The sequence below is a fragment of the Carassius carassius genome, chromosome 6 (assembly GCF_963082965.1).
Source record: "Carassius carassius chromosome 6, fCarCar2.1, whole genome shotgun sequence".
Taxonomy (NCBI): Eukaryota; Metazoa; Chordata; class Actinopteri; order Cypriniformes; family Cyprinidae; genus Carassius; species Carassius carassius.
Window position 1 is genome coordinate 15,174,570 of NC_081760.1, and position 27,673 is coordinate 15,202,242.

General features: G+C 34.1%; 2 protein-coding genes across 3 annotated transcripts; one reads left to right on the top strand and one right to left on the bottom strand.

The window, feature by feature from the left end:
- The first annotated feature begins 209 nt into the window (after window positions 1-209).
- Window positions 210-9,713, top strand: LOC132141884 (chloride intracellular channel protein 4). 2 transcript variants are annotated; one of them, XM_059551539.1, is made up of 6 exons: window positions 210-407; window positions 5,350-5,459; window positions 6,018-6,143; window positions 6,241-6,347; window positions 6,486-6,667; window positions 8,879-9,713. In XM_059551539.1, exons 1-6 carry the CDS (start codon window positions 267-269, stop codon window positions 9,038-9,040), a joined length of 828 nt encoding a protein of 275 aa, XP_059407522.1. In that variant the 5' UTR covers window positions 210-266; the 3' UTR covers window positions 9,041-9,713. The 2 variants fall into 2 exon arrangements, with proteins under 2 accessions (XP_059407522.1, XP_059407523.1); XM_059551540.1 differs by lacking the exon at window positions 210-407 and adding an exon at window positions 3,765-3,959.
- A 422-nt stretch (window positions 9,714-10,135) lies between these two features.
- On the bottom strand, window positions 10,136-14,974 carry urp2 (urotensin II-related peptide). Its single transcript, XM_059551541.1, has 6 exons — window positions 14,753-14,974; window positions 14,498-14,626; window positions 11,431-11,955; window positions 10,679-10,719; window positions 10,430-10,583; window positions 10,136-10,345 (listed from the first exon to the last, which is right to left on the bottom strand). Exons 2-6 carry the CDS (start codon window positions 14,613-14,615, stop codon window positions 10,314-10,316), a joined length of 870 nt encoding a protein of 289 aa, XP_059407524.1. The 5' UTR covers window positions 14,616-14,626; window positions 14,753-14,974; the 3' UTR covers window positions 10,136-10,313.
- Window positions 14,975-27,673: the final 12,699 nt, after the last annotated feature.

Sequence of the window (27,673 nt, forward strand, 5' to 3'; positions counted from 1 at the left end):
AAAGGAACATCCAAAACAAGTCAACCAAGAAGTGGCAACACCTACAGAGGAGGGGGCAGGGAACTGGCTAGAAGAGCTCAAGGCTGTCATTGAAGATGATCCCCCAGGGGGGATGTAAAGTGACCATACCGGACTGGTCAAAGGCCAGTAAGAGTTCGGATGACCATTTCCAAGAGCCTCCGAAGCCCCTTGGCTGTCAGATCAGAACTGTAAGTGGGGACAGTGAAAAGGAAGTGAATCTCAAGGCCAAAGTTCAAGATGTCACGATGGCCAATGGATTCCCTGGGCTACCAGCTGCTGTAGTTCAACAGGAAGAGGAAAAAACCCTGGTGAAGGAGACAAGGATGGCAACTCCAGCTCAACAGAAGGGCAATCCTCATGGCCAGCAGATCTCCCTTTATGTGAAGGTAAATTTAATGTCACTTCTAGGCATATGGTGGTGATCAAGATTTATCTGTAGATAATGGACAATTAGAAGGCAGTGAGTGTCACAAAAGTGTAATGTTATTTTTTTTTTTTATTGTGACTTCAGGTTCTGCTTTAATACTGTAGGCCTACATAGTCATTATGCAACCTGGAAACGTAAATTTTAGTGATGGCTAATACCTAGTTATTGCAATACATTTAAATTAAGTATTTCTTCAGTAGCAAATCAGCATAATTATATTAGAATATAATATAATTGTGAATGTGACACTAAAGACTGGAGCAGTGGCTACTGAAAATTCAGCTTTACATCACAGAAATAAATTACACTTCCAAATATATTCAGATTTAAAGCAGTTATTTTAAATTGTACATAATTTTTAAAAATGTATACCGTTTTCTTAAATAAGCTACCACAGGTTTACTTTAGTAATAATCAGTGTTGTTTTTGTTAGCTAAAGTTAAAATTATTAATAACGGTTTTTGCAAAGAATTTTGAATTCAAAATATAAATTCTTTAACAATATATAAATAATAGCAAAAATAACACTTGTCAAATATATATATATATATATCAAATATAAAATAATATATAATATATTATTATTATTTTATTTTTATCATTTTTTTTTTTTTGTGGGAACTATGATTATCATGGAGGCTGGATGTTACATATAATCAAAAGGCAAATAAATAAATAAATAACCACACTGACATAAATAATGATGTGAGCATTGTAAAGTATTAGTTTAAGGAGTGACAGTGATAAGGCTGTTGTTAGCACTGCTAGCCATATTAGCATATAGTTTCTTACAATGGCAGCATGTCCTGCTCAGCAGATGGTGTTATTATAATCAAAACTTATTGCATAAGTGTCTTTGCTCTACTGGTCAGTTGGTCATCTGTTATCTTGCTTCTAGAAAACCAAACTGTAATTCCCAGTCCACGGCAATGTTACTGGAACAAGTTGGTTAAGCTGGTTGTTGTGCAGGAGCACCAGCTCTGTATTATTGCTGGGCGACCTGCCAAAATTAGCATGAAAGTGCCAAAAACATATCTTATACTGGTAACTAATACATTTGAACTGCTCTTTTAAGCTAACCATTAGCTGAACCAGCTTAGGTCTAGACTTTTATTATTCAGCAGCCACTGACCTGACGAAAAACTTAAAAAGCTTAAGTCACAAACAAAATAAACACTATATATGAAGTAATATATTAAGGCTTAAGGTTCAAGACAAAAGTTTCAAGAATTAAGGTTCAAATCATTAATTACCACCTTGTTTGTGATGTACTTCATAAATGGTTGTTGCATGTGATATAATGCACTTAGTTAATTGAGATTATTGTCAGCAGGGTGTTGAGCTGATGGATTTATCTGTGAGCTAAAAATGAATCTGACACAACCTGCAGTGTTTCTTTCTTGATTCTAGAACGTTCCAGTAGAAAGTGCCATAGAAGGTATTCTTTTCAACCAATATTAGGAAAGATCTGGCTGTAGGTATGACCTTTGCAGTTAACTTGTTCAGACGTTGTTTTAACTGAAACATAGATGTGCATTGCATCTTTTTATTATGCACATTCAGGTGTTTTAAAAGAACATTTATTTGTTTATTCATTTATCTATTTGTCTGTCTGTCATTTAACAGCGAGTGCAATAGTAGGTTTGTTTTATTTGTATTTTAAGCATTGTTGTTCTTAACAAAGCAACACAAAAGCAATAGTAGTTTTTAATTATATAAAAAAAAAAAACTTTTGGAACAAAGTGCACACAGCAAATTCTTGTTCTATGATGGAGGCTGAGCAGCGGGACTTTAAGCCTGGTAAAAATGCCCTTAAATCCACTCCCGTAACAAAGACTGCCTTTGTGCATGTTTCAGTAGAGCAAAGTGAAAAGTGCAACTTCCACACTTTCTCTGTACATTTCAGATCGCAAACAAATAGAAACAAACCTCATTTAGTGTCTGGTCACAGGTTTCTGTTGATGTTGTAGTTTTGCTTTAGTCAGCAGGATCTGAGTGATGGCATTTGCACACAGTTATCTCATTAAAGACGCACATGTGCCTGTTATTCAGTGTTAAACAGCAGATTCTTGAGTGTGTGCCTCTATTCTTGTATTTCTGAGTGAGTAATGAGTTTGAGCTGTCACCTCCATGTCTCTGTCCTGATAGTGGACTGGGTTAATCGTCTCCAAGCATGTTTGTTGGCCTGAGTTTTTGAATGTTTAGGCAGTGAAGTAGACTGATCCTGTCCAGCAAAACTCGTGTGCAAAACTCAACTTAATCGAGAAATTATACAGCATCGATTCTGCGATTTTCCGAATGCATCAGGATTCTGAGTCTATCCCGAGCTTAGTTTTGAACAGCAGATGGCACTGCATGCTTTAGAAACCGCTTTACTCTGCTCGTTTCTGAATCCTTACACACACTTGAAGCTAAAGTAATCATTCATAAAGTTTGAAAAGGTTGAAGCGAATTGTTCTGAGTGGTGATTAGCATGTACTGTAGTTGTGTGGTTTCTAGGGTGTTCTGGATTGTTGGTAGGGTGTTCTAGATGATTGCTAGGGTTCTCTGAGTGGTTTTAGCATGTTGCTAGGATTTTAGGAATAGTGCTTAGCTATGCATTTCCTTTGCTATTCTGGATGGCTGCTGTGCAGTTGTTTATTGCTCCAGAGTAAATTTGACATAAAATGTGACGCATAATGCAGTTTAATTATGTAGGTCTAATTCTAATGCAGTTACAGGCATGCTCATATTCAAATGTGGTTTATTAAATCAGGTTTTAGAATCTAAATTGACGATTGCAGTACTCATTACAAATATGATGCTCTGCCCTCTACTTGCGTTCTGTTGGTCTGTTTTTCCATCAGCACACGGAAGCCACTTTTAGCCTTTTAATATAGGCAGCTTATCTTCAGGTGACCAGACCTCACATAATCATTCCACACCCTCCAGACTCATGAATACAGTAATACAGTAGTAAATCCACTCAATCCTAAAACCGAGGCCTTTACCAGTAAAGCAGCAGACACATATGTACACTACTGAAAAAATCATTTGTTTTGTAATTACTCTTTATATTGTTTTTCACACTCACACAGTTAGATAGAAATGTATATTGTTTATTTCTAGATTATTGTGCTGGAAATCATAACAGAGATTCCCATCATCATCAAGTACATGTTTTACAATGATGTTCTATAAAACAGTTTCATAACACAATCTCATGAACGGCGTCTCTATTGCTTTTAACAATGAACAAACGTTTCAGTGTCTCGTCCTGCATGTTTGACCGTTTTTTCCACCGGCCCCAAACACCCACAGAGCACGAAGACAGACTCTTACCAAATTAAATCAGTCATTCTGGCTGCACAAAGTACATGAGTTTTCAGAAAAAAAACATTCAGTGTTATCTGAGAAGTTGATTTGATTTGTGAGTCATGTAAAAGCAGCATAGCAGTATTATTCCACGATGGCTTGGTTCGATGTAGCAGCTAAAAAATTGGGATTTCCTAGTATTGAGCTGTTTGTGAAGGTAAGACGTTCTCACATTAAACCTTTGAATAAATAAAACATTTATTCCTATTAGATTAAAAAAGTCAGCTTTTATTTAGTTTCATTATATATTAGATGTCACGAAGAGACTCTTGATGATTCACTTTCTTATGATAATGCTTTATTCGACTGTAGTCTCATTGTTTAAGATTAAAACAATATGCAATCAAATACTTTTCTTATTTAAAAGCATTTTCCCAGACAAAATTAAACAGGAAAATTATTGGAAAATATTAATAATGGCTGTTCAATAAAACCCATTTCTCTAAACAAACTGCCTGCTGACAAGCAAATTAAATGGCCTTGTTTTTCATATTTTGAGCACATGTATAGGGAACTGCAATATCAACGCCTATGTTGGGTTGAATATTGACTCAAAGTCTCAAACATTATGGACAGAATTCCTGGTACAGTGCTCTGAATAAACATCTTGGGATGTTGTTTGTTCTGTAGCTGAACAGTTTTAGCTTATTTTGCTTTTTAATGGGTTTTTGTAATGTATTGTGGGATTCGATGAGGCTGAGGGCTCACTTAAAGGGATAGTTCACCCAAAAATGAAGATTCTGCCACAATTTACTCACCCTCAAGTTTTTGAATTTCTGTTGAACACAAAAAAATATATTTTGAAGAATGCAGGTAACCAAAAAGTTGACGAGCCATTGACTTCAATAGGATTAAAAAAATACTATGTAAGTCAATGGCTACCGTCAACTCTTTGGTTACTTACTTTTGAAAAAATATCTTTTGTATTCAGTAGATGAAGAAAGAAATTGTGAAAAACTAGATGCTGAGTAAATGATGACTGAATTTTCATTTTTGGGTAAACTATTCCTTAAAGGTAAATTCCTAAATGTGCCTATTTACTTTGTTTTTCTTATTCTGTTAGACAAGGTGATAAAAGAAGCTTGCCTGGATTTGAAAGTCATCTAAATATGATTTATTTGTAAATAGCCACTTAAGAATAACTCCTTTAGTCAAAAATGTACTTTTGTTTTTGTATGTACATTTGCTTATTTAAATATCTTAAAATACTTCAAATGTATGTATCATTAAATATATTCCATATGTCAGGTCCTTGTAATGACCTCTGAGTTATTATTCTGGATATTGTGATCATCCCTTAGCTAATTAAAAAACTAGTAAAAAAGATTTTTGTCATTTAATGGTCATTTTAGTAATTTAAATAAATCTGCAAAATCATCATTTTGCCATACAATGTCTTCATGCATCAGGACATTATTGCAGTGAACCGAGAAAAATAAAATCAAAAGCGCATTCAAACCCATTGTACTCTATAGTACTGAAGGGCACTCATGTTTGTACTGAAAGGAATAATAAGGAATGAAAGGAATGATCTGTGTGTCTCCCAGGCCGGCAGTGATGGAGAGAGTATCGGGAACTGTCCGTTCTCGCAGAGACTCTTCATGATCCTCTGGCTGAAAGGAGTCATCTTCAATGTCACCACTGTGGACCTCAAGAGGTAAAGCACCATATTCACAGACACAAACAAGATCTCGGAGAACACATATTTCCATTCAAATGTTTCTATAGCTTAAACTGTAGAGCATGATGCAAGCAGTGACAAGGCTGTTGGTTCAATTCCCACTTACTGTATAAACTATATGTATACCTTGAATGTGGATGCGTTGGATAAAAGCATCTGCCAAATTCATAAATATAAATGTAGTACAATTATGATTCCTAATAATTAAAAAAAAACCCTGCAGATGTTATTCTGAAGTTATATTTTTCATCAGACATTATTCTGATGAACTACAGTAAATCATGTAGGAATTGATGGATAATGGATGAATGATGTATATCAGGATTTTATTTAAGGTATATTATACTAATATTATTAAATGTAAAAAATACAACAATGATTAAAAAATGACTTGTTTTTTCCCTCTTCTTGTGATATGGCATAGCAGGCTAAATCAAATGTCATTATGAGCCAACTTTGATGGTTTGAGCATCTGTGCTTTAGTTAACACTAACACCATTGATGATGGCAGGTTTGTTGATCTGTGCTCCACAGGAAACCGGCGGATTTGCAGGATCTTGCTCCAGGAACCAATCCGCCATTCATGACCTTCAACGGAGAGGTGCTGGTGGACGTCAACAAGATTGAGGAGTTTCTTGAGGAACGACTGGTCCCACCACGGTACTTTCGCTTCATTTGTCATTGCTTCAGATACTTGTTACATTTCCTAAATTAACTTTATTTACACTTTGTATTTAACATTGTGACATTTTTAAAGATACCCAAAGTTGGCTGCAAAGCATCCAGAATCCAACACAGCAGGAATAGATGTGTTTGCCAAGTTTTCTGCCTACATCAAGAACCCTCGTAAAGAAACTAATGAGGGTGAGTTTAATTGGTTTTTATTAAAGATAGACCCTGCTGGTTGTCTTCTGTAATTCTGTTTTGATTTGGTCTTGCATATTGATCTGCAAATAGTTGACCTCATCACAGTTACCTCTAACTTTGAGCTTTGACCTGTAGGTCTGGAGAAGGCTCTTCTGAAGTCTCTAAAGAGGTTGGATGAGTATTTGCAGACGCCGCTGCCCGAGGAAATAGATGCAGACAGCGCAGAAGATCCTGGTGCATCTACACGCAGTTTTTTGGATGGACCAGATCTCACGCTGGCTGACTGCAATCTGCTGCCCAAGTTGCACATCATAAAGGTGTGTCTTTCCTTTCCTTCACTTTCCATCTCACATTCTTTGTCTTTTTGTTGCTTTTTGTCTATAAATCCTCCCATTCATGAAAGCCCAAGACCTTTTAAAAGATTCATAAATGTCATTTAATCTAATCTAATTAATAAAATTTAGATTTTAATCTCAATGAAAAGTTTAATTAAAAAATGTGCATTAATACATACATTTATGTACATAATGCCTTTTTATAAATAAAGGTGACTTTTTATTTGGAGTGTAACCCTTTTGCTGTATTACTGACAGAACAAAATATGATGGATGGTCATATTATATTGCATCACTAATAGTGCAGAATCTAAAATATTTTATTCATTATACTGATTTTACATAATAAAATTGTTGTACTTTTTATGCATTTTGATTTTTCACAGTTTGAATGTTTAAAATATTATATATACAATACTTTATGTGGTCTCAAGCTGTTATAATGAACTAAAACTAAACTGAAACAAAAATTAATACCATTAAAAAATACCATCTGAAATACATTAAATGAAATAAATGTTAACTGAAATAAAATACAATATAAGAATTTTTATTTCAGCTAGATTCCAATACAACATTTATTATTTTATTTTAATATAACATAAAATAACTCAAACAACAAAATTACTAGCTAACTAAAACGACAAAAACACAGCAAAATTACTAGCTATCTTTAGCTAAAATCAAAAATATAAAAATGCATAGACTGTAGTCGAGTAGCCTAGTCGAGATATTGACTACTTCAACCACTAGTCAGCGCTGTCGGAAACAATCGACTAGTCGAGCATGCATTAACCATAATGCGTACAAAGAGTTTCAAGTACGATGTGAATTTTAGGATTACAATATTGCATGTAGCTGTTACTTTCTATGACCTTATCTATGTTGCATGTAAAATTAAAATATGTAAATAGGGGTGTGCCTGAAGCCAAATACCTTATTCGGAATGGCACGGATAATGACTTAAAAAATTAATAACAGACAGGGAATAATTCTGCCTGAATACTCGGCTGAAGCTGGCACAGTCCAGAGTTTGCTAGATAACAGTTGAGTCAGGGGATCAGCCGCAATATTATACAACAGACCTCTAAAATCACGAGTGTGAAGTGAATGAATGTAAACTTTATGAATAAAAAGAGCGCAAATCAACCACAGCATTGCTGTTGTCTCTCCGTGCATCTCTCAGAAATCAGAGCTTGGCAAGAATAATATCACCTATAATAATACATCATATACTTTTTATTGTATATGTTTAAAAGGCAATGATTTAAACCTTAGGCTACGATATGATATGAATGAATGGAATAAGCACAGCGCGCTCACCAATCAAGCAGCTGCGCTGCGCGTCTCAGTCTCTCAAAAACCAAACCAGTTCTCTCTTGTGATAAGGCTAATAATCAGCTTCGATACGGATACATTTTCTACTCGTCCTACTTGTTTGCATCTTTATCTTTTGCTGGTTTGCGCGGCACACGCAGATTTGTTTAGTGAAGTTCACCGAACATTAAGACTCGCTTAAGTGTTCTGCGTAATGAAAACGTGCGCATTAAATTGATTCAGTTGTGTTCAAATGATCACTAAACGTTTGTCATGACATCTCTCTGCTTGCATGATAAATGTTATTTTAGAAATTAATAATTATTTTAGTTTAACACGGCATACTTGTTCAGTGATAACTATGAAAAAAAAAGATAGCCATAACGGGCTTATCAAGTACTGTACGACGTTGTATCCGAATGCAGATACGAAAATTTTTGTGATTGTTAAAGACACAAATACAGATACTGGTTGTTACATGACAATGTAAATATGTAATGTCATAATAGTTTTGACAATTTATATATGTAATTGTTGCAAAAGGCTATGGATTAATAAGTGTTTATTGATAATAAAAACAACAACAATGTAATCTCAATGATACTAAAATAACACTCAGACTCTCTCTCTGTTTTTATAAATAATATATTTAAAATGTATGTAATATAAATAATTAAGTAATATTTTTATATAATTTTTTTTTAATAATGAATATTAATTTTTAAATTTTCACACACACAAATGTGTGTGTGTGTGTGTGTGTGTGTGTGTGTGTGTATATATATATATATATATATATATATATATATATAAAACATACAAACTATATATATATATATAGGACCAGTTTTACCAGCTCAATACTCTGTGTTGTAGATTGTTGCCAGGAAGTACAGATGTTTTGAGATTCCTGCTGATATGACTGGGATTTGGAGGTATTTGAATAACGCCTACCAGAGAGAGGAGTTCATGAACACCTGTCCTGCTGAGCGCGAGATCGAGTTTGCTTACCTGGACGTCGCCAAAAAGATCAAATAGTTCAGGATGACGAGACAAGCTCTGCTATAGCTCCATTACATGCTTGTGTGTGTGTCGTATATATGTGTGTATGTGTGTGCGCTCACTGGTGGAGATGCATTAATACTGTGCAGTAGATTGGCACCCATTTTCTTTCAATCAATGGCAGGACCAGAAAAAATCAGTTACTATTATGTTACTATTAACAGCTTTTTGTAAGTATCTATCTATCTGTCTTCATGAATGATATAAATAGACTAGATATTGTATAGTCAAGATGTTCACCAAGGCCTTGAACAAATCTCATAATCACTTTTAATCTATTGATCTCTATTTTTCTTTCTATTTTTGGCATTTTCTAATTTCTTCTTCCGGTCAGGTCAGTATATTTACATTTTCCTATTTACAATATATATAACTCAAGTTTATTTTACAGTATGTTTAATGAAACCATCCTTTTGTATCATCACATGAGGCTATTTTCCACACGTTTATAATTATATTTTCTTGGTCATTGTTTTTATCTTTTGTGGTTCTTCATTTATATTTGATAGTTTTTTTTTGTTTTTGTTTTTATTTTATCTATGCACATAACTTATTAAAATGCGCTATTTATGCAACTATGTAACCTTGCATGAATGCCTTATGAAGCCCTGACGAGACTTTAATTAAACTAATCAGATTTCATCATTAAGTCTTTATGGTTTTTTAATTTCCTATTCCAATCATGACCAAGGGTTGTGTAAAGAATGGGATTTTGATATGCAAGTCAGTGATGATGGTTCGACTTGTTCTCTTGTATTTTTTAGGGTCTCATTAAACGTCCCCCAAGCAACAGCAGCTCTTTGGGCAATCAGATCAATTTAGAAGGCATAGTAGCAACAGCTTGTCTTTCTAGTCGACTCGTGAGGTACATCATCATCCTCATAGTGACCTCTAACTTTGAGCTTTTGAGAACTTGAGAACAAGCACTAGTACAGTGAGGCCAATCACAGTAAAGCACGTCACTCTTTAAATACTTTCTTATTTTGCAATGATCACCGGGAGAGATATCTGTAGAAAAATAAAAGTTCTCTTTATTATCACTGAATCTTTTGAATGCTTTGTCATTTTTATTGGTGCTTGCAACAACAAAGATGTTGTGGATCGAAAATCAAGAGCATTTCGTGCACAAAGTCAAAGGTACACACGTCACAGAGGTCAGAGGGGTCAGTGGTGTTATTGATGGTCCGCATCGATGTTTGAGAACAGGATTTGTTGCTGAGTCAAATGATGGAGAAATACGTTGCTCAACTCAGTTCTGAGAGCAGTACTTCCAGAAGCACACTGTTTTTGGAGAAAGGTTAAACAGTTTATTTTATCATGCACTCGGCATTGTTTGTTATCCAGAACAATTGGTTTGCATCATACCTCTCTTGTTGGTTCTCTTAGCTGATGGAGGAGACTTTTTAAAGGCTTTTCCGTTGAGTTTGGGATCCATTTGGTCAGTGCTGGCCATCGGTGAAATCCCACCGCTGTCTATAGTGGTCGCTGTGGTGGATCTCAGGCTTCCATCTGTCACTACCTGAAGGTTATGAAACATGATTTAAAGCACAAACTGAACTTTATATATATATATATATATTTATTTATATCTATTGACTTATAATCTGAACATACCATTTTGTTCTTCTTCCCGGTACTTCGTCCGTTGCCATTTCCTTTAAAGAAAGAAACAACACAACAAGAGGCAAGATTTAATTCAAATAAATTAAATTACATTTGATATTTTTCAAAAGTTTGGGGTTGATACGATTTGTTAAAAAATAAATCTTCTTTTTTTTTTTTTTTTAAATAATCTCTTCTGCTCACCAAGGCTGCATTTGTCTGATCAAAAATATTAGTGTTATTTTATCATTTTTATTTAGCTTTATTTGTCATCTTTATCATCTTCAGCTTTATTTCAGTTAGCTGCAAAGACCACAATTTTATTTTTCGTTAATTTTTTTAATCTATTATTTCTTCTCTATCATTCTCTAACTTTATTTCAAATAGCAAAAAAATAGTATTATTAGTTTTAGTTTTGTTTACAATTACACTGATTTTATACCAAACAATAAGAAAAAAAATATTGCAAATGTCAAATATTATTACAACTTCAAATAACTGTTTTCTATGTGAATATATTTTCAAATGTAATTTATTCCTGTGATGCTAATCTGAATTTCCAGCAATATTACTCCAGTCTTCAGTGTCACAGGATCCTTCAGAAACCAGTCTTTGAAGAATAGAAAGTTCAACAACTTTTGGAATATTTTAAATGTACTATGACTTTGAATCAATTTAAGTTTTAATCTAAAAAACAAAAACAAAACAGTCTATACAGACTATACAGACTATAATCTATCAAAGTATTAGAGGTTTTGGCTGACCTCTGGTCATGATGGTGATCCGATGGCTCAGTGTGCTGTTCATTAACTTGTGAAGCTCTTCGAGTGCACTCAGCATCTTCACCAGCTCCTCTCGAGCGCCCGGTTCCCCCGTGATGGGATCAGATTGTTGAGCTGCTGATGCAGGCTCGTTGTACTCGTTTGAATCCTTCACCTTTGACAGTCTGAACCGTCTGCTCTTCTCCGTTTGCCGCTGGGAATCGGGTGAACTGGTTGTGTGGTCAATCCTCAGAGATCTATCACGGCCGCCGGGTGCTGGCAGAATCTCGTGACCATCAGAAAGCAGTGTTAGTGTCTTTAATAGATTATTGACACCAGTTCCTGAGGTTCTGTCTCTGATATCTGGGTTACTTGTAGCTGTAATTATTTCGTCTAAAGCTCTCATCACTACGGTCTTTCCATCTCCGTCGGGAAATATCGTCATTTGTCTGGTCTTCAGTAGTTTCTCAAAAATCCTCGTTGCTCGTGCTGCGTTTTCCTGAATATCCGCGACAATTCTCTGTGTACCTGGCGGGAAAAACATGCATTTTAGGGGACATTTCAAATATGTTAAAGCAATTGTTTTGGTTTCCATTAAATAGACAAAAATTAAAATGGAAGTCACTGAGAACTGACCAACTTTCTTCAAAATGTCTTCTTTTGTGTTCTTTTACTGCTCACTGGAATGCAATTTAATTAGTTTCAGCTACAGAAAAGTGTTTGCATGTCTCTAAAATTGCAGTTTATGGAGTGATGCATCCCCTCTGTTCTGTGAAAGGGTTTGTTTCATTTAGTAGTGTACCATTGACAGGGAATTGTTCCCATACCCATAGAAACAAGTCATTGGGAATGGCAATGCAATGAAACATCCTGAGAACCTTGAATAGAGAGACATCCCAAACTTCAAACATCCCTTAAAAGGCCTATTCTCGGCTTGGACAAACAGACACAACATAACAGATGATAAATGCCTTTTGTCTGAGGAACTTTCCTCATCATCATTCTGATCTTAGAGGTGGATGCTGACAAATGGCTTGTTCACATCATGTACAAACACATGTGGAGCGGCTCACGGCCTGCAGGCATGTTGACAGAAGTCTTGAGGAAGTCAAGGAGTTGTTAGGACGACCACAGTGCATCTCAGTGATGTCATAAGCGGGGTTTTTGGTCTCATAGAAATACAAAAAAAGACGTTTGCAAACACTGAACTTGCCGTCACTCCATTAAAAACCTTTTGAAGGGTCTCTTGATAAGATAATAGTGGTATTATCATCGTTACCAAAGGCAATCATGACCTTTGTTGGAATGAAAAAGTGCACTACAACTCTAGATTCAATGTATGGTACTAAATTGGCATGACGTGAATTGTAGTAATTATTTTATCAGTTTCAGAACCGATAACTTCAAATGAGCATTTTATTAATGATGCTGGAAGAACGTTTTGTTCATAATCTTGTCAGAACGTTCTGAGAACATTCAGTGTTAGCTGGGTTATTGTTGTACGCTGTAGACACTATACACAGTAAACATCCAGGTAAAGAAATGAATCAGAATTAACCTACATGAAACCCCTGTGCCAATTTTAGCAGGAAAGCTAAACGCGAAATGAGAGATTTAGGGTTTGCACTCACTTGAAGTGTGGACAGCACAAGACCAATAGAAGACCACAAGAGCCGGCGCCACTGGACTAATTACTTTGGTTCAGCGCCATCTCTGAGTCTGTAGGCTTGACAACAGTGAAATAACATCTCACAGGAGAGAGACATCGCAATATCGCAAATGTCTCTTCTACACTCTTAACAAATAAAGGTTTTTTAGTGGCATCTATGCTTCTGTGAAGAACATTTAACATCATGGAAACTTTTCATTGCACAAAAGGTTGTTTTGTTAGTGAAATAAGGGTTTACAGATTATTCAAACGTTCTTCAGACTAGGAAAAAAAAGAGGTTATTTTAAGAACTGTTCACCAAAACGGTCTTCAGGGAACCAAAAAATGGTTCTTCTGTCTCTGTGAAAACCACACTATCAGCAACCTCTCGCCTCTCAGAAGATTCTTATGAGAAAATACCCCAGCAGTCTCACGTGTGAGTTTCAGAATAGATCTCAACAATGTCACAAACTGAGCTCATGTGTGTGCAATCAAAAGGCAAAGATCTCAATACGAACTCAAGCATTTTCTTAGCTGCTATCCATATTTTTGCAGCTCTTAAATATGACAACTGTTTAATCACTGTTTTTATTTCTCTGAAGGAATTTTAGGAGAAAAATCTGTTTATTCTTGAAACATGTATAATCCATTAAATCTTTTCTGTTTGTTTGAAGGTTAGGACCATATGGTTAGAAATCAGTGTTCCTTTATAGCTGAAATTGCATTTGTTTCATAATTGATTAATTTTACAACATTAACACTGCTATTTTCTTGTTTATTAATGTAAATCGGTATTAGACAAAGCAGTATATAAATGAATGTGACTCGAGTCAAATATAGAGTATGGCCCAAACTGCAAATTAATTTATTTATACAATTTTATTAATTTATTAATACAAATACTATTTTATTTGAGAGGGAAAATTACTTATGTTAGGAATGTATCAAAATTAAGTGAATTTATGCTTATAAAAAAGAAAAAATATGTCCGTGGGGCAAGAAAATTAATCTCGTTTGTCTTTTGAATCGAACCACACTGACAGATATTTTTTTTCTTTATTTAAGAATAAATAAATCATTTGGGTCAATTTTTCAGAAAAAAACAACAACCAAACAAACAAACAACAACAACAACAAAACAATACTTAATAGGCTATCTATCAGACCTCATAGTCATTAAGAGTCATTAAGTAAATGTATCTTGATTTTAAAATGTTTAGACATTTGTACTGGAAAACTGGAATAATACTTTGTTAGAAAATCTTTTTTTTTTTTTTTTTGCAGGGTAATGCCAAGGTCATGTGTTCATTTCCCAGGAAGTGCATGAACTAATTAAATGTACATTGAATGCAATGTAAGTCTCTTGATAAAAGCATCCGCTAAATGCATGAATGTAAGCCGTGAGCTGGTTTGGGTTTTTACCTGTCTCACCTCCATCAGCAGGTTCTTCAAAGGCATCTGGTTGTCCAGGCATTAACGGAGCAGCGTCCAACACTGAAGTGACAGTCAGCAGAGCAACGGTGGTCAGTAGTTTCAACATATCTCAGTGACCTGAAAGTGAGACTCTCGAGCTAAATGAACGTTTTAGAGACTTTTAGATCAATCTTTTGTACACCTGCCACACTCTTTTACACTGATGCGCCTCTAAGATGAGAAGGCTTGTCAAGTGTGTTTTACCTAACAGTATATTACACCGCGCTGCTTCTACCGTCACGCCACATCCACCAGCCCTTTTAAAACGGACACCCACACCGACACTGTCCAATCAGGCCGCTCATCCCTCCCTGCCACGTCCAGGTGTTTTGTGACATTTGGGGCTGTGTTTGGTGTCGGGGTCTTCATTGTCAAGGCGGCAGCAGGCTGTGGGCCCTTCTGCGTCAGAGGCCCTTTTTACGCCGGCCCCTGTGCAAACACATTAAGAAGTGCCTTATCACTGCTTGCACAGCAGCGCACCCGATGACTTTGAATTTGATTTGAGTTTGATGTGTGCACCAATGCAAATAGCCTTCATGCACATGAGAAGAAATTAGCATGACTTGAAGTGCAAGATGCATTTGACAATAAAAAAATAAAGAAATTAAATGCGCTTCAAACTTAAATTAAATGGAAATTTACCTGTGTCCATGTCTATGCTTTCATGTCATCACACCACTTATTTACAGTATCTCAGTGTTATTTTAGTAATATTATAGCATTTATTTATATATTAAATGACGTTTTATTTATATATATATTTTATATTTATATAGAGAATTAATTAATTTAATGACATAATTAATTTATATTTCAGTTTTACTTTTTATAATTTTAGTGCTTTAACTTAAAATTATATATAGCAACAAGCTATAAACAAATTATAAACTTATCGTATTGCAGCTATTTCAATATTAGTGTTATTTATTTATTTATTTTGTGTGAATGCATTTTGAGGTCTATATGGCCAGTCATGAAGTTCTATTTAAAAATATATATAAGTATTCTGTACTAAATCTGTATGAGTTTTCTCTAATGACAGATCAACAGATCAACAGACATTTATATGAAAAAATAAAAACATAATCATCCATGAGATTTGATGTTATCACACATTTTTTACATTATCTCAGAGTTATTTTAGTATTATTTCTACATTATAGTATTTATAATGTAGAATAAATATTTTGAATGAACATTTATCTATAGTTTTTTTTTATATTAATACTGTAATTAGTACATTTAATACAACTAACTCAAAACTGAAAAATAATAAACATGTAAAAACATTAAAATGTTTATTTACAGGAACAAAAAATATGCATTGATACCATAAATGTTCATTGCTATTTTAGAATTAATGAGTCAATAGAGCTTAATTATTTTATGTATATATTTTATATTATTTTATTTCATTTGAAGTTTTTGGAATTTTATTTCAGTTAGGTGCCAAACAACATTTATAATAAGTTTTTACTTTATACATATGAGAAAAAATTAGCATGATCTGACATATTGCTGATAAAAAAGAGACTACTTTGAGCAAATAAATGAACAAATTATAAACATATAAAAAATATATATATTTTTTGTGTGAATATAAATACATTTTGAGATATATACAGTCATGAACTTATATTTATAATATTTATAAACTTTGCAATGATAAAATATGTATTAGTTTTCTCTAATGACGCTAGATCAATGTCATTTGTATGAAACTTTTTTTTAATTACCGTTGCCCTTGAATTTTGATCTCATCACACCACTTAAAAAAAGTACAGTATGCCAGTTTTTTTGATAATTATTGATATTTATTTATATTTAAAATTAACATAATTTTGTTTATACAATTTTTTTATGAATACTATATATTAATAATATTAATATAGAGCTTTAATTAATTAAGATTTTAAATTTATTTTTTATTTTATTTTTTGTTATTTTAGTGCTTCAACTTCGATTAGTTTAATAAAATGTATACAATTTTAATTTTAACTAATTGAAAAAAAAATACACTAAGGGAAAAAAAGTTTATTTTACAATTTAAAATATTTAACATTTTGTAAACAAAATACTGAAATGTATTGATAAATAATTTAGCTATTAATTTTTTTTTACAGTGCCTCATTGCTATTTTTGTATTATTTATATATTATTACTAATTATTTTGAGTTTTTAAAAATTTTAATCAAATATCCCCCTCCCTCTACTATTATTTACGTTTCTAAATACAATTTAAGTTCTAAAGTTTTAATAAATTTATTTTTTATTCTATAGCATTTTGGCCCATTTTATAGTCTAACGATTTGAGGAATCATTAATGTGTAGAAACCTAAATATGAGCTAAAGTGCTTCAGCAAGCATCTCTAATTAAAGTAAATGATTTAAAGATAAGTAATAAAGTACAAGTAATTAAAACTGTAACTTTCCCTCTCTCCCGAAACTCTGAAAAGTCTGGATGTGTTCCTGATGGAAGTTCATGACACAGGAAGTGTCAGTTTGTGTTTGCTCTGACAGTGATGTCAGGACAGAGGGACAGAGGGACGGAGTGCACGGGTCTCAGTGGAGGTTGCTGGGAAGGGACAAGTTAAACTGAGAGCATCCAGCAAATCATTACCCTTTCAGACAGAATACAGTCACACTTCAGCCAATAAACACCCACCATCTCTCACTCTGTCTCTCGAAAGTACATTGTTTTCTCCTGCTGTAACCTTTTCTTGCTTGTTTGTTTGTATATCAGTGTCAGAGTCAGAACCAGATTCAGAACAAAACCAAAGACACAAACTGCCCAGTTTAATGAACTTTTTGCATCAATCATGTTACAGAGATCAAAGCATTCTTTTGCAACATGTATCACACATATCGTATAATATTTCATATATGTCATCCCTTTTGTTTATATACAGTATATAGAAACAAATTCTTATCTTTTTTTTGGTGAAATCCTTCACTAGAGGTCAGTGTTGTCTTGCGTATGATGCCATTGTGAGAGCTGAAAAACCATCAGCTGTTTAATCTTAATTTGATGTTTTTCCTGCAGTATTTTAGACTAAACATAGCCTATTAGACTACTGAAAACACACCTGTTTACTGGCGTATTCATACTGTGCTGCATTGCACTGCATTAAGTCTATGTCATTAATTTGTATCACGATTTCAACAAGAAAACGAAGCAGCGCAACCGTTTCCAACATTGATAATAAACAGAAATGTTTCTTGAGCAGCAAATCAGCATATTATTGCAATGATTTCTGAAGGATCGTGTGATACTGAAGACTGGAGTAATGATGCTGAAAATTCGGCTTCAATCAAAGCAATAAATTACATGTTAGGCTACAATATGTACAAATAGAAAAACCTATTTCAAAGTGTAATATTTCACAATATTACTGATTTTACTGTATTAAAAATAATAATCAAATAATAATCAAATAAATGCAGCCTCGGTGAACAAAAGAGATCTCTTTCAGAAACATTAGTGCAATAGTTCTTGAATTATTTATTTATGAAAAATAAAATTAGACAATATTACAACATCTGAACAGGACAACTAAAATATTTCCAATAAAACCCTCCAGTAACAGGTGATGCTGAGGATGAGAGTGAGGTCTGGAAGGGAAGGTCAGGCCACAGAAAAGAGCGATTTGTTTTCAGTGAAACTGGAGATCCTCCCCCACTTACCGCCGGCAAAACCTACAGCCGAATCAATTACCACTTGTCAGGATGAAACCAAAGCCATGCAACACAGTAAGGGCACGACCTAAGACTCTTGTGTGAGCGACCGTGTGTGATTGTGATTATATTTATCTTTTATTTGTTTGTTTGTTTGCAGGTACAGAGCAAGGCCCTGGCTCAAATAACAGTATACATTTATTTTCTTAAAAAAAAAAAAATACTTTGGCTACTTTGGCTACTTTGGCTTTTTTCTAGTTTTAGGAACTTGTTGTACATAGGCCTAAGTACAGTAAGGTTTTCGGGCATATAGCCTATTATACAGCATACTTAATACAGCCTATATTTGCAACTGCAAACAGCCAACTAATTAACCATTTGATTCAGCGAAAGAATTGTTTATTGGTCATAAGCATCATTCATAAATAATCTTATTTATTAATGATATGTGTATTTTATCTTATAGCTGTTTGCCACTGTTTTATAAGTACAAGTCACTCTATAGGTTGGTTAAAGCAAAGTCTCTTTAAGACCAAGACTAAGGGTATTCTATAGTCTTTGGTTATAATTATTTTAGCACATAAAAAAAATATATATACATATATTTTGCGACATGCATCATTATCATACACTGTAAAAATCACACACGTTAAAAAATCAATGCGCTACTACGTGCTGTTTACTTATAATTAGTTGTTGAATTTACTAGAACTTTCTGTATATTTCGGAAATATATATATTTAAAGTTTCAGCCTTTATAGACCAAAGTGTATTTATGGGGCAAGAAAATACATTTCCAATCTTACAGTGGCCATATTTAAACTTTATTCATTATTTATTTTTAGAAAAAACATGCCATATGTTTTAAGGGCAAAATATATTTAGAAATTACATTAAAACAATCTGTAAAAATGGCAAAAAGATATGTTGGTATAAAATAACTTTTGTGTATACAGTATATATATATATATATATATATATATATATATATACCGTATATATATATATATATATATATTTTTTTTTTGCTCTATGGCTATTATCTACTTCATTTTACTTTTACTAGAAATTTACTTAATCTACTTACTTTTTTACTGGCCTATTTGTTTTATTTAAAAGAAAAATAAATACAAGTGTGTTGAATGATGCTGAATGAAGTGTAATGTGTGAATGTGTGAGTGTGTGAATGAGTGTGTGTGTGTTGCATGCCCGTCTGCTGTCACTCTACACCTCACGGACGCTGTGGCTCACCAGAGGCCAGTGTGGTTCAGGGAAGGTTTGGAAACGTCTGAAACCTCTAACCACAGGAGCAGGCAGGCCACCCAAGCCGACAGTCTGTGGGCGAGAGCCAATATGTGCTGCACCGGTGCCACCCGCCGCTGTGCCACAGACCAAAGACACTCACCACAAACATCATTGTGTTACAACAGACAGACCGAAAAATATCACCGTTCTGCGTATCGTTAGGGTGTATATTCTAAACGGATGCTATGCCATTATCATGTGTACAACAACACACACACACACACACACACACACACACACACACACACACACACACACACACACACACACACACACATTTTCTTATTTTGTTTTATATTTTTTTATTTGTATTTTATTTTTAAGTAAATATACACCATATCTTAAAATACATAAAATATCCTGTCTGTTAAAGATAATATTACTCACAATTAGGTCTCTTTTGTTCGCCAAGACTATAATTATTTGATAAAATACAGTTAAAACAATAATATTGTGAAATATTACAATTTAAAATACTTATTTTCTCTCTATACGAATATAATGTAATTTATTGCTGTGATGCAAAGCTGAATTTTCAGCATCATTATTCCAGTCTTCAGTGTCACATGATCCTTTAAGTCATTCTAATATGCTACTTTATATAACTCAGAATGACATTTTGATCTACAATATTACAGCCAGTAACAGCACTGTATAATATCACAATGTTTCAGACACGAGATTGAAGCTTGACAGTTCTGAGGAATGCTAACATATCAGAAAATAAATGAAAGGAAAGAACAGGATGAGTAACAGTTAGGAGCATTTCCAAGCATCCTGAAGGAAATTGAGGACGACGCTGCAAGTGACTGGTTACTATTAGGAGACACTAATGGGTGTGACATTGATAAGGACCGTAACCTGATCGCATGTTTTTTAGTGCTAACTTCTGCACTCCTGTCCAGCCATCAATCATTCTTGCACCCCAGGCGAACTCCCTCGGCTCTCTAAATATTTAATCAGCTTTAAAAAAGATTACAGGCCCAAAAGGAGAGAAAATCATCATGTTCTTTCCCTTTTCTCTCTCTAGGTCTTTTTCTGTTTTCATATTGTGTTTGAACATAAAAAATACACTGTCAGAAAAAAAAAGTGCAAATATGCTATCTTTAACATCTTGTAACGGGGGCTATTTTCGTATTATAAAAATATTATTATAATTTTTTTAATGTTTTTTTTCCCCCTTCTGTTTTCATTTTAACTTTAGTTAAAGTTTTAGTAATTTTATTATGTATTTTTGTCATCTTTTCTATATTTATTTATTTACATTTTATTTAAAAAAGAAATATATTTTTGTTTCAGTACCGTAATTTAAACTAAATTAAAATGAGAAATGTTGCCTTGGAAAACTAGTTTAAAATATATATTTTAATGTATTTTATTTTATTTCAGTTACAAAAGTTTCGTATAGATTTAGTTATTAGTACCCGTCTAAGAAGGAAATGACTCAGAACTTTGACTTATGTTTTGGCAAGATTATCTCACAGTTATGAATTTTTTTTTAATTATTATTCCAGTGATGTTAACAGAGCATTTGTTCAAAAGTTAACTTTTTTTTTTTTCTCAAAACATTAGCCAAAAAACATAATTTATACATAGCTATAGAACTTTTTATTTCTGAAACATTTTATTTGGCCATTCATATAACATTTTTAGAATTTTACTGCTTGCTTCACAACATTAAAAAAGGAACATTCTCATAACGTTCCCTTAACATTCACATACAATTTTTTCTTTTTTTTTAAACATTTAAAACACTGGACAGAAAACATTCTCATTGACTCATTCCCAAAGTCACCGGACACCTGAGCCCGTGCTGCTTCCATCAGAGCCATAATTAAAGTATACATTACTGCATACAGCATGGTGTCTGGTGACCAGAGCAGAGATCCGATACTTGAGGCTCTGATTCTACAGCTCCAGGCCCCCATTAGCAGGTATAAATTATACATCCAGTACTATCGTACTTATAGCACAGAGAAAGCAAGAAGGACGACAAAAGAGAAAACAAGTGACAAAAGAGAGTGAATGATCAGTGAGGGACAGGTGGGCATTGAATGAGGAAGGCTGTCAGAAAGAAAGACTTTAACTTTGACTTAATGTAAATAATGTCATAATGATGTTTTATTTCCTTTCTGTGTAGAATTCAGTTATTCGCAGTGGTGTAGTGGTGCTTTATAGATGCTTTTTATTACCTGGAGATGACTCGAAAACAGACATAAACCATATTTTGTTTTGTTGTCTTTATGTTTCATCAGTCGAAACGTTTCTTTTTATTCAGCTTAACTGAGATTGCTGTGGCTGCGATAGCTGGATGCCTTCATCCACATTAGGGATTCCCTCGCATATCATAAGCTATTACTTCTAGAGTCAGTAGACTTTAAATATTTCACATTATAGCTGAGGGAAATTGTGGCCTAGTGGTTAGAGAGTTTGACTCCTAACCCTAGGGTTGTGGGTTTGAATCTCGGGCCGGCAATAGCACGACTTAGATGCCCTTGAGCAAGGCATCGAACCCCCAACTGCTCCCGGGCGCCGCACCATAAATGGCTGCCCACTGCTCCGGGTGAGTGTTCACGGTGTGTGTTCACTGCTTTGTGTGTGTGCACTTTGGATGGGCTAAATGCAGAGCATGAATTCTGAGTATGGGTCACCATACTTCGCTGTATATCATGTCACTCACTCACTACTTTAAAAAACCCAGCATTTAGTTGACCCTGATAAGTGCTCATTGTCATGGTTGTAAACATATGATGGCTAACATGAGGGGCTTTGGCGTCACAGCATCTTTGTGTTTAGGCGGAATGTTAAAGAATGCAGCACACACGTCTTCCGGAAATCCTGTATATTTTTTACCAATCCAATGACAACTTTGAAACTCCTGAAGTGTTTTCTATTTTTGAGCACCACAGCATCAGACATTCAGCCAACAGTCGATGGGCGTCGTTTTCATGCGACGACTGACATTCAACAAAACCTGACAAAACATTGTTATCATTTATCATGCTATTCAAGAAATCACAGTTATGTCCTTTAAAGTAGCTTGAGAGACTCAGGTTACTTCGATAATGCTAGATAGCTTTTTGGCTGCACAAGACCAACCTCAGCTGACTGTGTCTCAGAAACAGAAATGCTCTTTAAAAAGATGACTCTCCAATAGTTACAGTATAATACTCTAATTGCACAATCACTTCCACGTTTTGCCTCAGCCAGCTCAGTTACATCCGGTACAGCTCTGGAAGCCATTTTTTTTAACAAGAAAAGACATTTGAACATTCTTAGAATCTTAGAAAAATAAACATTCAAATAACATTTTGTGTGAAAAAAAAGTTAGTAGAATGTAAGTAATGTTTTAGGAACTTTTAAATAGTTTTCTAATAACAGCAAGAAAATTTGACATTTCAGCATTTTTAGAATATTAAAAATAATCATACAAATAATGTAACATTTTGGGTGTAATTAAAGTTCGTATAGAACATGTTCTAATCACAGTAAGAATACTGGACATTTTAATGTTCTTAGAATCTTAAACATTCAAATAAGTTATAATTTGGACAAAAATAAAGTCGAATTTTGTAAGAAATCTATTTGTAACTTAAAAAAAAAACATTATAATCATGACAATAAATCTGGACAGGTTTTTTTTTTAGATTTCAATATGTTCCCACAACGTTTTATGGATGATTTCCAAAGCATGGCTGGAGTTCAGAGTTGAGTATCTTTTCTATGTAAGAGAAGAAACGGAGATATTAAAGAGATCTCATCTGTGATGCCTTCAGGTCCAGGGGTCAGTGGGTTGGTCAGTCAGGCAGCGTGAGTCAAACTCCGGGCTGGGTTTTGACAGTGACAGCCGATACACTTCATCTGTGATTACAGGACTTTTCCATCTCATGGATCTGCCTGCAACTTCCACAGTATTGATCCTCTAATAAAAGTCAACATGGAGAAGCAAAGATGCGGAATGAAATTACTGCCATCTCTTTTTTACTTTCTCTCTGTCTTTCAGCTCGTTCTTTGGCTCCTCCTCCATTTCTCTGGGTTGGCACAGAGGATGAGATCCAGTTTTGACAGATGGGGCGACTGGGACAGAAGTGATGTAGATGAAGACAGATTCTGAAGTGGATATTCTGGGTGAGGAGAGGGTGAAAGGACGGCAAAAGCATTGCTGCACAAGTGTCTGAAAGAATGTAGTCATATTATTTTTGATATTTTTATGTTACCATCATATATATCTTAAAACATAACACTCAAAATTAGTAAAGACTGAAATAATTGTAGCTGTAATATATAATGACAGCAATGTGGCTGAAATATTGTAGACTATGTCGAAATCAGCAAAAATATTTAGTTACTTCACAGAAGTAAAATGACACTATGGGTCTGATCATTTTGCTGTAAGAGTTAGATATTAATACTTATGGCCACAACAATACAGCTGTAATAAAAATAGCCAGAGCATATTATCTTACTTTCAGATATTTTTACTGTGAAATGTGCTGAAATAAATTTATAGACTTTTGTATTGTTACAAGACTTAATTACTTTAAAAATGCATAATCATTTCAAAGGCTTTGAAGAGCTATTGATGTTTTTGGAGTCAATTAACTGGTCAGTTATGCCATTTAAATCCTTTCCAATGAGCAAATGAAATGCACACTGCATTCTTCAAAGATTGTTTCGTGCAGCAGAAAAATGTTTTACTTGTAGAGTATCACTCAATCATTCTCTCTTACAATCAGACTGTTTGCTTCTAAGTCATGCTTTTATTTTCTTACAAGAATGCACTTTGAAATCTGTTTAAAGACGACAATGTAGCCACTGTGATTTATGACTTTATCTGAAGGGGGGGGGGGCTTGGGGGGGGGGGGGGGTTGGGGTAGTACCCATAAGTCCATTTCCAGAAACCCTATTCATTATAGAATCTGATGGAGATGTCACAAAAAAAAATAAAAAATAAAAAGATAAATAAAATAAAAATGCAATAATAAATAAATAGAAATAAATAATAAATATGTGTGTGTGTGTGTGTGTGTGTGTGTGTATGTGTGTGTGTGTGTGTCATTATGCATTATTAGATCATAAATTCTCACTCTTATTGCATTAGCAGATCATTAATATATCAACAATTAATTTAATATTTAGGTTATTTAAAAAAAAAACTTTTTTTTTTCCAGCAATTTCATTCTTCTGACAAAACAGATTTTTCCCTTTTTTCCCCACCATAAAAAAGGAAAACGTTTGTTTTATTAAGCATTATGATGCTAAAATGCTAAAATTTCTTTTATATACAGTTTCATGACAGCATCATGGAATTTGCTTATTTAACTGTTTGTGCACTAATATGCTAAAATACAAAGCACAAAAATGGGATAAATAAATATAGGTTTTTATGTTGCTTTAAAAATGTTGTCAGAATGCATGACTGCTTTTGAATGGCTGCTCTTACTGGTATAGAAATAACAACTGGCTCATGTTAACTAGTCAAACATTAACCCATTTGTGTTGGGGGTGGGGCTACCTGTTTGTCTGACCAGTTAGCGGAAGGGTGAATGTTTGGGAAACCTGTTTGGAAAGAGTCATTGAAGTTCCATTAATGGTGCTTAAAAAAAAAGTATAACACTGCAGCTTTAAAAAGAAAACAAGAAAACATTGGCATTAGAAGCTTCTTAAACCGAAACTGTGTATATTTATTTTCCACTTTCATCCTTAGGGTTCTGTTTTGCAGTCTGTTTGATACTGTACTTTTGTTTGTTTCCGCGGCATTGCTCTGGCATCTCACATGGAGCACTGACTAGCTAGTTACATGAGAGCCCCCGGAGACCCCTGCTAGTTTGAGAAGATCCAAGCGAAATGGGATTGTTCTCTCGGGAACACCAGAGGAGATTGGAAGAGCCCAGGGGAGAAGCACTGAAGAGCGGAGGCCAGGCAGCCCATGACAGCTAAACAACTAAGGTCCCTCCTCTCTCTGCCTCTCTCGGGCCAATCCTGTCTAGGAACTAGTGGGCTGAAACTAAGAAAGGGGCAAATGAGATGTTTTAAATGTGAGGTTGAATGCAAATGTAGTTGAACCTGGTAAACAGACTGTTTTTTTTTCTCTTAAATAATGTCTAATAATTTGATAAAAGTCTTTTTATTCTAATTTTGGTAATACCTACAAAGAATTCCAAAAGTTTATTGCACATAAAAATAAATAAATAAATAAATAAATAAATAAATAAATAAATATATATATATATATATATATATATATATATATGTATATATAAGATAGTGTCCATTGTATACATTTGGCTATAAAATAAATATAAAATTATTTAAATACATATATAAATGAAATACTACTACTAATAATGATGTATGATAAATATTTTATAATAATAATGAATGATAATGAAAAATATAATGTGTTTGAACATTTTCCAAATCCATATTCCCAATGTTTTCCTCTTTTTAAACCACATAAACTGTTTTTCTCTTAAACAATATGTATAATATTTTGATCAAAGTCTTTTTTTATGGTTTTATTATAGTTTAGGTCATCCCCCCAGAAACTAGTTTCCATTACACATAAAAATTTAAATAATAATAATAATAATGAAATAGTGTCCATACATTTGGATAAATGAATGAATAAATATATAATTTATGGTTTTAAATACCTGATAAAGCATATAGTATGCATTAACAGAGGGTAATAACAAAAGTTTATCAAAACATCATTAACTTGGGGCCCATTTTTCTTCAGCAAGTCAAGACTAATTTGAGCTTTGGACTCTCATTGGAAATCAGTGCTTCAACGCAATCAAGGCAAAGGTTAACACTGTTTATTTAGCCTTTGTTTTTAATGTCATTAGCCTTCATTTCAAGGTATCTCCGGCGTCTTCTGACCTCCACGAAGTGAAATGCTGAACCTTGACCCCAGTGACAGAGATTCCCTGTTGGATTTGTGTTCCACAACAGGATGAATCCTTGTTACTGAGAGCGAGAGGTCAGATTTTCCCCTGGAACTCTGAAGAGTAGAGTTCGCCACCATTCTGCAAATAACATAAGAAATACAGATTTGACTAAATCCTTCAGTAAAATACACTAATTATGAATAAGATAAAGCACAAAGTGCATGATTAAAGCCTCTGTGTCGGCATGTGGTGGTCGTCGAGCGTCCCTTGTGACACAGTCGATGGCAGCTAACAAAGCAGGGTTAAACAGATTGAGTGTCAGATTGTTTGACCTTAACTCCTGTTGTTCTCCCATCCTCCTGCGTTTGTGTGTTTGGGGAAGGAAACTTAAATCAGCAATTAACATAAATAATTAACTACTCCCTGGGATTAATTATTAATGTGTCGGAGGAGTGATTGCTCCCGCTTGAGACCGAGATAGCACCTCTAGAGCCGAGAGAAGCCCATGACTTTTGCTTACTTTCACCTTTTAGTTTGAGAACTCCATTACTTTTTTTCTGTATTTTTCTTAATTGTTTGTCCAATGTGGTATTAGTATTATTAATATTCTATTATAGTAGTATTTTGACTGATTTTTTATTTTTATTTGTATATTATAATTTTTGATTTAAATTTTAGTTTAAGTTTTAGTTTTTCAGATGACTGAGATCTTAAAGTGTTCTCATGTTATAATTGGGTTTTTAAACACGTTTTCCTTTACATTTTCTTTCATTAGCCTTCTAAACTGACACACACTCTTTCTCTGTCCTTGTCCTCTTGTCTGTAATCCTGTCTTTACATCTTTATCTACTCTGATCCCTCTCTCACTGTTTGTGTATTTAGAGCATCTGTATCATGTTGCTGAGATCTGGCTCGTTAATTGCTGGGTAATTACAGTGCTTCTGTTGATCTGTTCATTTCACAGCACTGCTACAAAGCTTTTAGGCTGTCTGCTGGAGCGCAGACTCTATTGGATTTGGCTCATGTGCCTGTCTAACGCTTTGAGAGCTGCTCTAATGTGCTGTCAGCCGCTCCACATGCACTTCCTCCGTCATGATGTGCTCGCCTGTCTGGACAACTGTTGAGTCTGCCTAATTTGAAAAGCACCCAGACAAACTGATCTGATCTAACATCACATATGCTCAAAGTGTCGACGGTAACAGATTGTGTTTTCTTTGATGTATTGCTAAACACATTCCATTGATATCAACAG

What these genes read in the sequence shown, in the direction of transcription:
- urp2 (XM_059551541.1), bottom strand. Translation starts at nt 14,615, where the DNA reads ATGTTGAAACTACTGACCACCGTTGCTCTGCTGACTGTCACTTCAGTG. An exon ending in TGCTGATGGAGGTGAGACAG is followed by an intron (nt 11,956 to 14,497) that starts GTAAAAACCCAA and finishes TTTTCCCGCCAG; the next exon opens with GTACACAGAGAATTGTCGCG. An exon ending in GATCACCATCATGACCAGAG is followed by an intron (nt 10,720 to 11,430) that starts GTCAGCCAAAAC and finishes CTTTCTTTAAAG; the next exon opens with GAAATGGCAACGGACGAAGT.
- LOC132141884 (XM_059551539.1), top strand. Translation starts at nt 267, where the DNA reads ATGGCCAATGGATTCCCTGGGCTACCAGCTGCTGTAGTTCAACAGGAA. An exon ending in ACCACTGTGGACCTCAAGAG is followed by an intron (nt 5,460 to 6,017) that starts GTAAAGCACCAT and finishes TGTGCTCCACAG; the next exon opens with GAAACCGGCGGATTTGCAGG. An exon ending in CCAAGTTGCACATCATAAAG is followed by an intron (nt 6,668 to 8,878) that starts GTGTGTCTTTCC and finishes TCTGTGTTGTAG; the next exon opens with ATTGTTGCCAGGAAGTACAG.